This window comes from Ylistrum balloti, unplaced genomic scaffold (genome assembly GCF_031769215.1).
Source record: "Ylistrum balloti isolate Yb309-2 unplaced genomic scaffold, AGI_CSIRO_Ybal_v1 Utg370590, whole genome shotgun sequence".
Lineage (NCBI taxonomy): Eukaryota > Metazoa > Mollusca > Bivalvia > Pectinida > Pectinidae > Ylistrum > Ylistrum balloti.
This window is the reverse complement of record NW_026782366.1, coordinates 1,176,656-1,189,333: the sequence shown is the minus strand read 5'-3', so window position 1 is coordinate 1,189,333 and position 12,678 is coordinate 1,176,656. Positions and strand designations below refer to the sequence as shown.

Genomic DNA, 12,678 nt, shown 5'->3' with positions numbered 1-12,678 from the left:
CAAGATAGATAACTCACGCCTGCATATATAGCAACCCTGAATCATATATGATACCTGTGGCATTGAATATCATGTATACACCTGTTAATTACCGCCTCCATCACTGCAATTATTGTTGCCATATGTCACAATATAAGTACTAAATGCCTGTGAGTGACACTCTATAACTTATTTAGTAGTTACTGCAGCGAAATTATGCATACATATATATATACATAGATGTCTACTGGGCGAAGCTCATCAGACAGTCATACCTCTAAAACAGGAATCGTGACGTCACACACTGGAGATCAATATCGGTCTAAAGATTGGAGCAATGTTCAACAAACCTGCTTTTGAAGTGCCGTTAGTGCTGCTACTACCAGACTGGGGAAGAATTCCAGCAATTTACAATTCTTTGTGTAAAGGAGAGCTTCGAACAGTTCAATATGTAATGACAATTGAAGGGATATTCCACACATGTTAGGATTTCATGAGGAGCTTTTGAAAAAAAAATTACAAAATCATCTACTTATGCTCTGATGGAAATCGTTCATCTCATTTTACCATTTAAATAAACATATAATATTTGATTTGCAGAAATTCTTTATAGATCTAGCTAGAACGACTTACAAACGTCAGCTCGGCCCTAAAACGTCATAACAAATTTGCGTTGCAGTAAGCCGAACAGAATAAAATATTTGTGTATATTACAACTTCAACAGAAATAAGGCTAATGAAGTGATGGAATTGTAACCCCTGCAGAAATTTTAGTGAACAGCATACTGTCTTGTTTATTTACCCAATACCCTGTATGAAATATATGATCCAGTGACCTTTCAGTTCCGGATTTCCTGATGCGCTATATTTAGACTGGCTGGGTATTTTCCCACCATTTCTCGCCTGTCCAAACTGACCACAGGAGAGATATTTTAATGCTAGCAACAATTAAAAAAATAAGAATGACTAAAAGGAAGAGAACAGCTAGAAATTTTGCAACTTGGGCGGAATATCCTTTTAACACATATGTAGTGTTCAAATGATGACCTAAGGTACGATTGTTGTGGTTACGTGTGTCACAAAAGGGGACTGAGTGAGTTAGTATATTTGTATCCTATCGCTTTGTAATCTGTGGTATCTTACAGGTTACAGACTCGGATGTTTCAGTCCATTGTCATACGGCATTTTAGCCCTGGATATTGCATTGTTTTGTTTGCTCTTTGTTATTTCTCCTTTTTATGTCTTTTATTAAGTAAAGGTTTCATATACTTTCTCCATATTTAAGATGTGATCGTACTAGACGTCTACATCGGAACATCATCCTCGTATGATTATGATCATATTTATTGACCTCATTTTTTTTATTCAACGAAGCTTGAATACTAGTGATTTTACGTTGGTTGTCCTTTATAATTTCCTTATTCGCGGACCGTTTTCTTCATTGGTTTTGGACATCTTGTTTCTGTACAGAAAAAGATAATTATTGTATATTGCCCTGATGTCATAGCCTTGCATTTATTACTATGGGACTTAATAGCTAAGTGTCTAACCATTGTTGCAACCTAAAGATCAACTGATAATTATGATGCATCTCCGGGCCCATATATTTTTGTATCATCTAATTGTGGAAACATCTTTTGGAATTGGTTTAATAAATGGATCTTATTTACCAATGGGTTGTTTCAGCTTAAGTAGGATACAGCACACCTGCCTTCATATTCAAATATTCCATGACGTCAAGATGCAGGTGTATATCAAATGTGACATTTTGTCGTTCTGTCCCGAGCCGATATACGGCTTACATTTTAAGACACTGACCAAGTATTCTCTATTTATCCTGCAACTGGTGCTGCTATGGTCGGATTACATCGCCACATTTATTTATGCTGCCGTTCGGAAGTGACATAAAACAGCTGTATGTAAGCACGTGCATTAATCCAACAGAACTACATTCTGATTTATTTAAACATTTCATTAAAAAATAAAAATAACTATTTTGATAAACTATTTCATTTGTTTTATCAAACCAGCTTATTCACGAATTCGGAAAATTGATTTTTATATTCATTGAAGTGTGAAATTACATTTCCACGCGGAGCAATTATTTTAACGTGCACCATTAGGCACAATTAACAGTTACGTCAACGTCAGGTAAACGGAGATGGAATGATCCAAACAAACCGACGAAGTTTCGATATTCTGCAATAAATGTTGCAGTATAGAATACATGATCGGTGCCTTCAAAAATAAGCTGCATTTCGGCTCGGAACAGAAAGACAATAGTGGCTCGCCAAAGGCTTTTGTCTTTCTTCACTCTCGCTAAAGCACAGCTTATATGTTAAGACACTGACCTTGTATTCTCTATATCGAAATTCTCAGTACACACATTATACACCAAGCTTTGGAAAATAATTAGCATCCAACCAAGAATAACACGTGACCAAACAAGGATTGCTACTATAATCAGAGTAAAACATGGCTAAAATAGAGCTTACGTCATCGCACTATGACTTTTCCTCTTTTCTGGTTCACAACCAGATTATATATATTGTCACATACCGAATAGATGTGTGGAAGGGGAAGTAATCAGCACTATCTGGGTTACCTAAACACTTAAATAGGGTAAGCTGTATTTGGCAGGAGTGAAGAAAGACAAATGTGGCGACACTGGCGAGTCACTTTTGTCTTTATGTCCCGAGCCAAAATGCAACTTATGTTTTATCCTGCAACTTTGATTGCAAATCAGACCATCAAAACTTCAACAGTTTTTTTCTTCATTCTTTGTTTACTTTGCTTTGACGTTACGCGGAAATATAGTTCCAAACTTCAATATATATGACAGCGATTTTATGAATTTTCGTAAATAGACTTGTTCGTTATAACATGCAAGATCTCTTATTTCAGCAGGTGTTATATCTTTTTAAATTTAATGTTTAAACAGATTCAGAAAGTAATTCTATCGAATTGCTGCTCGTGCTTAAATACAATTGTTTTCAGTAACAGAAAAAATATATGTGGCAGGTGTGTTTCGACAACGACAAGAAATCGAGAAAAGAGGGTTTCGTTTACCTCCCTTTCCTTCTGTAACTGGAGCGTCCTTTGTGTATTGTTATATTTTTTATGTCTTTTTAAGTCAGTAGTTTATCATGATTTCATCCTTCATGATTTTCTTAAAGATATAGAGGGTAACTAATATATTATAATTAATATCATATATATTTCACAATTCTGACAAAATGCGTTTTTAACGGATGCGAAGCAAGAGTGAACATAGATATATTATGTCATACAAGTGGCGACGCCATTTTTAATAGCCAGTTTTACGTTATATTCTACCATTTTCATTGAAAATAAGAGAAAACCAGAAATACACATCGGAATTATTTGAGGGAAAACCAACGTATTCAACATTCGCTTCATTTGCGTACATGAAAGAAAAATCTGCAAATTCCAATGCAGTGATGAGAATGCACTGCTCTAGGTGGTGAAAAGTACGGAAGTGATGTCATCATTGAAAAAAATGTACTATCGCTAATGATTTGATAAGATTTCTTAAATCATTACTGCAGTGATGATAGATACAGTTTTATCAGATTAACGAATTCCTTAATTTCATGATCAAAAATGTAATGACATCATGATGTTAGACATTACAGAGCACAAAGGGGCGGGGAATACCAGAAATAGCTCTTGTATTTTTGTGAAAAGCAGGTCAAATGTTATGTATGTTTCAAGCTGGTTAATGGACAGAGGTTTTGTTGAACTTCTTCCGCATTTATTTGCCCATCATCACATACTTTATCAGTAGGTAAATTCGGTGTGAACAAACTCAACAACATCCAGTATACAAAATTAATTGTCATCTACACCAAAGGTGTATAGGACAGTTGATAATCAATTTGATAGTGTGTGAAAAAAAAATCAAAATTACATTTAATAGTTATTTCAAAGGCGTAAATGTATTTTTATGGCCCGACCTTTAGACAGAGATATACGTGTATACAGACGCGATAATAGTGTTGAGAGATTTTTGTACAGATAAAGCGACTATAAGAAGTAAAAAAAAATTATCTTCTACCTTCACGAGATGAAAAAATCTTTATCATAAATGTTAAAGTATGAGAAAATAAAAAATTGTAACAAATCGTACTGTGAAAAGCCAATATCTTCCAGGTTAGCCTTTCAGTGACCTGTAATAAGCCACCTAGTCTATCTAGGGATTCCTTTTCATAATTCCTTACCCCAAATTTCCCCGATTTGCCCCCTCAACACTAAGAGAGCTTCAAGTGTCGATGCAGAAAGAGAGAATACTTCCATATTCTATTATTTGTAAATGTAAAGAAGATCATTTACCGCGAGTATTACGATGGGGATGAGAAAGTTTTTTGTCCATATTCATCAGAAGTAGTCACGTACAGTCTGGAATCAGCACATAACATCAGAATATAATCTGATAGCCTGTAGTTCATTGGGTGGCGTTCCTTCTTTTGATTTTTATTAAGTATTGCGTTCGCACAGGAAAATCTGTCGTTGGTAAAAAAATACATTGTGATACCATACATTTCTTAGATTTCATTCTTATTTCACAACAAAATACAATTTGATACAATTTTAAAGTAAATTTTTGTGAGAAAACTTATCTAAGATGGGTCTTTCCGTGGACAAGTGTAAGATCCTGTTAGTTTCACCCTTGGCTTAAGACGGAAGAAAGATTATATTAATCTTGAGGTAAAAGAAATGACTATCAATGCACCGTCTACTCAGTCATCTGGTACATACATGTTTTATCATCTTGCTCTGGTCGCCAACACTCATGTCCAGAGCCTCATTTTGTTAAAGTTGGAGATCAACTAGCACATCCTCAATAGCTGGTAATGACTGGTGCTTTTCTTACTGCAAAGTGCACCAAGTGAATAGAAAAAAATTGACAGCTACACATTTGTCAGATTTTCTTTCACCAATTCATATTTTCATACCAGTCATAACGATCGCATTATCACAAGTAGGTGCAAGACAAATCGGCCGAGATATATATAAACCGAGCTTGTTGTCTATCAGTCTAAAGATATCTTTTTCCAAAAGCTGACGAGTCGTATACTGCTTGCTGACACCCAAATACCCCACTTCGCCTCCTGTTGTTAGAAAACGTTTCAACTTAGCTGTGAAGTCCTGTATTTTGACAGATATTCGGAATATTTGCCCTTGGTATAATAAATGCATTAAACTTTGAATTATTTCTCGGTGTATATCATAACACATTTTTGTTAATTTTCCACTTTATATTAACTACTGAATTTTCGTTAAGAGTGCATGGCAGATGAACTTTCCCTGGTGTTTCATGTTGCTTATACACACACACATATATGTAGTGTATAGTGTCGTTTTAGTATTCCCATGCGTTCTAAAAGTTTAAAATGATATATATCATGAAGAATAAAACACATCCTTTAACCAGGAGTTGTACAATCACAGATATGTTGTTTCTCTCGCTTGCTATCTATCTATTTATACTGTGCACGTTTCTTGACGGAGAAAAAGTTAACGGATTGGATGAGCTGTTTTGCAAGTAAATGCAAAGAAAGTATCATGAAGATGTCACGAAAGTACGTGACAATGTTTTAACTGAACAAAATGTGCGGTATTGCATAAAATGTATATTTTCCCTCTCATTTGATACATTTTCATTCATGATCGGCACCAGTTGTTGAAAATTGTGCAATATATTTGTACAGTCTCCACTGCATGATAGTTAGAGGCGATTAAACTTGGGGTCTTCACATTGGTATCTTCTCTTCTTAAATCATCATTTTGTCTAGTATTTAGAGTTTGCCCAAGCCAGGAAGGTTAAGGGCTCTAACAAAACTCTCTGATTTATGTTCAGTTTTAAGCAAATTGTCAGTACTAATATAATGTGATAGAGTAGGTGTCATACTAATGTGCCCAGGCTGTGACATGTCAGTTTAATGACACTTAAAGTTTGTTCTGACCTCAGTGCTTCAACAAACATAGGCAAGAGGGTGTCTCTTAAGAATTTTGCAAATCTTCTTTACTTCAATTCCTGTATTCTGATCTCCTAAAATGTTTGACACTAAATTTCTTTTCTTGACCACAATACAATTCAATTTGAGCTTACAACATGGCAATTTATTATAAAGTTTACACTATGTAATACAAAATGAGTTACAAAGCAAATGAGTAGGTAGAACTGTCAACAGATTAGAAGGGACACAGGATTTGAGATAATCAAACACAGGTTGATCAAGCTTTGGGTGCCGAACCTTGCTGTTGTAGACTCATTGCCTGGATTTTACTTTGAAGGATCTCCATTGTTGCTGGAAGAAAGAAGTACAGAGATACAAATGGGCTTCATTTCTGTAAATCTTGAACTGTGGAAATTTTAACAACAATAACCATTTTCTTTGAAAGTTACTTTTTGATGTTTGTTAATCATTTGCCAATTACCACAAGCTGGCATATATATCAGAAAATAATCACAGAAAATGTTTAAAGTGGATTTCAAGCAATCTGATATGACTATTAACAGAGCTTAATATTACTGAATATGAATACTAAGTTTATTATAAAATAATTACCTTGCTTCATTCTATATTTCTCTTGTAAAACAGGTTGGATCTTTTCAATCTGCTTTGAGATGTACTCTACTTTTCTTTTAAAGTATTCTTTTCCTTTGTTTACTTCCTGAAATATACACAAAATTTAAATCATGATTGAATTAGGTTATTAATTAATTGAAGTGAATCAACTGACTGCAGATGGTGAATGTAATGACTGATTTTAGGTAGGAACTCTTATAACAGATCTACGTGTCTTCAGACAGAAATATAGTACATTTTATGATGTAACAGAAGAGTTGGATCAAGCCAGTGTGATATATATTTTGAACTATATATGATATTTTGTTTAATAAATAATGGTAAAACAGGAGAAAATGAGAGCTATTAGTGTTTCTTGGTTCCAAATTTTGGCATATGTTATCAGGGTCCATAGTTTACAGCATTTCCATCCAATAAAGAAAGAGCTACCAGCAGTCTAGGTAAAATTAATAAAAAACATTAGAGTATATACCAAGCTACAACTTAATATGACATCCAATTTCAAACGTTTATTTTCAATTTTAAGGTATCTCAACATTACAGAAATGTCAAATGAAGAATAATTATATTAGGTATTGCTGCAGTTTCATATTGTAATCATAGTTAGGTGATAATTTTAACTTTGTTACCCCTGCATTTAATGACTTCGGTCATCAATATCTGAATCTTAATTATACTTTTAACAGTGATAAAATCAAACTTTACATACCTTTGTCAGGGTAGTATCTAATAAATTAGTTTGTATAATAAGTAATACCCAAACATCAATTTTATTGAGTCATTCTCCCACACATAAATTCTGCATGCGGATTATCATATTGATTACATCATTTTTTATAGTTCATTTGACCCATACTTCCATTAATTCCATTAACCTTTGTCCAAGCTATACTAGGTATCTCAAGACTCACCCATACATTAATTCCATCAACTCATGACTCAATGACTTGTCCACAAGGTGATTCAAAGTTTATTAACTCATGCTCTGACCATTAGGTTAAGCCTCCCGGGGTCATCCATACAATGATTCTATCATTTCCTTCTCATATTCATGCTGTAAATCTGTACTTACCATTTCTACATAGTACCCAGTTCCAATATCTACCAACACATTTTGTACATCACTCAACTGCCCAGGAACATACATCTGTTATTTAAGTTAAGGCGAGTAATTATTTATAATAATCATTATTGTCACCAATTCGATACTGTTACGATAGTTATGTATTTTGAATTTAAATCATCCTGCCATATATCGACATTAAATTTTTAATGTAATTTTAGCATCCATATAAAGAACAGTGTCAGGCATTGCTGCCACTGGACACTTTAACTTTATCAAAATTCTTATTCTGAGCAGATATATGACTCTTGTTCCAATCAAACTGATATCATATTTAACCTTAAGAATATATTGTTATTAGAACAATTATACTGAAATCAGAAAGACAACATATAACATCATAATGAGATATGACTAATTATTACTTGACATGAAGGCAGTTAATGGACATCAGTGATTAACAAACACCATGAAGGGTACATGATACTGAATACTTCTACAATTTTCAAAATGTCAACAAAAAGAAAACAAACCCCTCTTGAAATATAAGTGTCACATTCTCAATTTCTCGTCCTCTGAAAGGCCATAATAGTGACCATAAAACCTGTTAAATAAATAAATTTCTGTATGTACCAACTTCAACAACTGGACTTCATGATTTCAGTTTTCAAAAATTTGATATTCGTGGTTTAGCACAAATGGATTGAATTGTAACCCTCATCTGTAATACAAATGTTTGACACTCCATGGTCTAACAACAGTTACGAGACGACACAACATCGATTTGTTTCCTGCTATAAACTTATTTTCTTACATGGCTACTAACTTTCACAATTTCCCTTCATAGCACATGTTTGTGATAATTTCATGTCTGTATTCAAGAAGAAGATGCTTCCTAAGTCCCTCACTAGCTTAACTCCCATTTCCTATATATTTCTGCTAAGCTGAAAACCTGAATAAAACTTACACAGTACCATTTCTTTTTATAATGGGTATTACTTTACTCAATCATGCATATTGGTGACAGCTTCAGTATTAACACATTCACTAATAAGATACCATTGGTATAAGACCAAAGATGATTGAAATATTGATCAGTTGCTTAATCAAGCTGTCTACCGTTCAGAGCTTATAGAGGGCGAGGGTTACTTTTTTAATCAATCACTAACTTTGGTAAAAATGGATTGATCACTTGAAAAATATACACAAACTTTGCCAGGTTAGTAAATAATCACCAATTGTAATGGAATTATCAACAAAAATCAAACTTTATGGAAAGAAAGAAATCGGACAATGTGTCTGTGAACTACAAAGAAGTAACAGTCAAGAGAGTAAAGGGTGTTAAAATATTGAAAAATGTTTGTCTATAAAGGATACAGAGCTGGTAAGAGGCACCAAAATGTCTTTGCTTAGATTGTCTGGGCTGACTTTGTTCAAGCATTCCTGGGATTCGACAAATTTTCCCTGTGCCAATTTTAGCTGATTCAGGGAGTTTGAAAAGAACTCTATCTCCTGTAAACAAAACCAACAAATGAAATCAATAAAATATAATCAACATATCTTTCATCAATATAAGCTGAAAATACTTGGTAGTGATAATCTTAACAACAAGTATTATGATATCCTTGATGCATTAGTTTGGGACCCCATAAGAATTATTTTCCTCTAATAACGCTATGTTGATGAACTGTCATCAAACAAAAAACATGACTTGAAATGTCACACTCAAAGATTTATTTAAAAACTGACCAGTATTTTTCTGACTAGATAACCACAGATCCAATATCACAATAGCACAATCTATTTAAATAAATATGACTTTTCATCCCATGGTCTACAACTTGCTAGTTTAATAAAATTATAAATGAGTTGTCAAAAGTGATGATTTATACATCAATATAAAACATGCAATTCTGGGCTTCTATAGCCAAAATATTGCAAGAAGGCATGGCCCTTTATCCATGGTTGATTTTTGTTTGCACGAGAGACAACAAAATAGTATGGGTATTTGAGGGTAAATTGATAGGCTATTTCATATCTAGTAGGATGTTTGAAATGTGAAAATGTGTATTAGAAAAAAATACACAAATTTGCCAATGAAATATATACACATAACATTTCATAGTAAATGGTTTAAAACGCTTTTTTTATTCAGTCTGGAAGCGTGCCATATTACAGCAACCAAAATCGTCCGGATGCAAGGTCATGAAAGCTAAAAGTTCATGTTATAATGCTCGACAAAATGGCCGTTCCGAAATGCATATTGGTCCGAAACCGATGTCAAGGCGATACTAGCATGATATCCATCTAGGGTCTTGTCTTTAGCAATTGCTCCATGCACATATATATACAAGTATTCCGTACGGAAATCTATCATTGATTTCAACAGTGATTTTCTCGATTCATCGGTAAAAATGACCCCCCCCCCCCTCCTCCGAAATATAAGTGAAAAATGATGTCATGCAAACATGACTATATGGGACCTATATTATTGTTAGCTACCAATCTGATATCAAAATGAATGAGAAATAATGGTAGTTAAAATAGCCTGTACCTGATCTAATTGTTGTGTCAACTGATTCAGTTGAGGCGCCGGTAACTGGGAAACGTCGATTTGTTGTTGCTTCCCAGCCATGCTTGTCGTCTAGTTGCAACTTGTGAAAAGGGAGTTAATCTGCCGGAAGTTTACAATATTCATTCAGATGACGGAGAGGGCGCACGATTTCAGGACTTCTGATAATAAATTTGGGTCCCAAATGAAAAAAAAAATATCTAAACCTCGTTTTTCATATGAAATGGAGAAGTTATTGATATAAACCTTATCTAATTTGACATTGACAAATATGGTTTTAACGATAACAATTAATCCCAGGTTGAAGATATTTATCAACAAATTTTTGGTCCCTGATTTGTCATTGACAAATTTCATTTTAACGAGAAAAATTGAAACCAGGTTGAAAATATTAAGTTTTGCATATATCCACGGGAAAATTTACAGGTCATCTCCATTCTGTTTCTAATAATCAACCCTTTCTTAAATGCAAAACAATAAGGAAATACAACACCACAACCACAGTGTTAAGATTAGCGAGTAAAGCTGATGGACTGAAATGTTGATGTTGAGACAACCGTCGATTTCGATTTGAAAGTGTAACAGGAATGGAGTCGTGTGCCTGTGACCCCTTGCGTACCGGTAGTCCGTCTTCCGAGCGTGAAACAAGAAGGCGACCGTCTTGTTCAATTAAAATTTTGCCACACTCTTCTCTCATACATCCGCAAAAACTACTTCAACTGAACTTAACTAAACAAGTACAATTAAAAATCTGCCACAAAAGTAATGGTGACATGTCATTTAAAGACCTAGATCTAACCTTGAACAGCAATTTACAACATTAAAAAACAATAGATTTGTAGTCTTTTTAACATTGTAGTATCTCTAAATTAAACTACATTGATATCTATGTTCATAATTTCAAATAGGAAAACATACGATTTTTCATCAAAATCCATTTCGTTTATGTTAGGTTTTGTAAATGTATGGTGAACTCAGTATGCGAATGTTATTACTACTTTAAATGTTTTGTTAGGTTTTGAAGATTTTCTTTGAACGTAATATAATTCCAAAACATGTTTGAAACCAATAATCCGAATGTGCATTGACAAGAGGTGGATATCTTGGAAGCAAAGAACATTTTTATCGTGAAAACCTAGTGACGGGGACAGCAGATCTAGACACGAGTACAGCTATGTATGCAAACATACAGCGGGACCAGCTGTAATCATAACATCATAATTAATGGTATACAGTTTATTTATTAACATATATATGTCTGTGTGTATGTGTTTATCATGAATCTTTCTTCGCTATTTCTTTGTCTGTTCCTCTTTCTGTTTATAACCATACTGTGTACATAACAAGCAGACACTTCATTCAGGCTTACATTGTTGAACATTCTGTGAGATAAAAAAAACAACTGTGTAATGCATGAGTGTTCAGTTTATAAAAAAGGGTTAATAGAAAATGTGATTGAATGCCGCGTGATCCTGAAAGTAACAGCACCTTGTGTGTCTTTAATGTACCAAGACTCCCATCGATGTTCTCTATCATGTGTACATGTATGGTATGTGACTTATATGACGAGTCTACGAATGATTGATATTTTGCCAGGTATTGGCAAGCTAAACTGAAAAAAAATTGTGATGAGTTTCTTATATCATATACGAATGGAAGCAACTTAAAAATTTGTTTAACATACGAATTCAAGAATGTTAGATGGATACAGACAAGGAGACTCCAGACCTCCCATCATACCAGTATATCCTCATGACGAAGCTGCACGATATACATTTGTACGTGTTCCTATATTTTGTCATAAATAGTTTGTTTAGTATTAGTAGTTTTTTTTTTGTTTATTTAGTGTAGAATATGTGACGGGCGAATTCACTCAGGCTTCGCATGTTGACTTGCATGTATTCCGCATGGCATGCTTGCCATGCACATGGATGATACGAAAACTTGCGTTTTAGCTTCGGATTAGTTGAAAGAACCCATCAGTTTTACTGTTTTGTGACAATTACACCGCGATCAGGCAAAATACGTTATCATATTTATAAAAAAAAATAAATAGAATAAAAATAATGTGTTGTTGTTAATGGTGATGATTACTATGGCGATATGATGATGATAATGATATTTTTGCACATGGAGTGTGAGCGTGTGTGAAAGTGTGTCTTTTTGATGTTTATATGCTTTATGTAAAATCTTTAAAAAAAAAAAAAAAAACCGCTTTATTGGGAAATGATGCTTACTCAAAGCAGTAAAAAATTACTGTCGAAATTTATATCAACTAAGTAAACGTTTTCGTTAATAGTTTTGCAAATGTTTTAGATATATGTATTGTGTGGTACCTTGATTTCCCATCCATACGTACAACAGTGGTATATATTTGTTAATATTGTTGAATGTTGAATACGATGTTGTTTAAACTAAATTCTTTCGAAGTTTTTTCTTCATATATCAGT

General features: G+C 33.8%; 1 protein-coding gene across 1 annotated transcript; it reads right to left on the bottom strand.

Moving 5' to 3' along the window:
- Positions 1-6,101: 6,101 nt before the first annotated feature.
- LOC132556794 (prefoldin subunit 5-like) lies at positions 6,102-10,309 on the bottom strand. The gene is made up of 5 exons (XM_060221240.1): positions 10,211-10,309; positions 9,034-9,168; positions 7,666-7,740; positions 6,573-6,678; positions 6,102-6,311 (listed from the first exon to the last, which is right to left on the bottom strand). The coding sequence occupies exons 1-5, from the start codon at positions 10,289-10,291 to the stop codon at positions 6,238-6,240; spliced, it is 471 nt and encodes a 156-aa protein (XP_060077223.1). The 5' UTR covers positions 10,292-10,309; the 3' UTR covers positions 6,102-6,237.
- Between the last annotated feature and the right edge of the window lie 2,369 nt (positions 10,310-12,678).

Excerpts from the sequence above, each read along its gene's own strand:
- LOC132556794 (XM_060221240.1), bottom strand. The coding sequence starts at position 10,291 with ATGGCTGGGAAGCAACAACAAATCGACGTTTCCCAGTTACCGGCGCCT. Across the intron at positions 7,741-9,033 it reads TGGTGCCTCTTACCAGCTCT|ATGTATGTTCCTGGGCAGTT; the intron begins GTATCCTTTATA and ends CTTAAATAACAG. Across the intron at positions 6,312-6,572 it reads GAAATATAGAATGAAGCAAG|CAACAATGGAGATCCTTCAA; the intron begins GTAATTATTTTA and ends TCTTTCTTCCAG.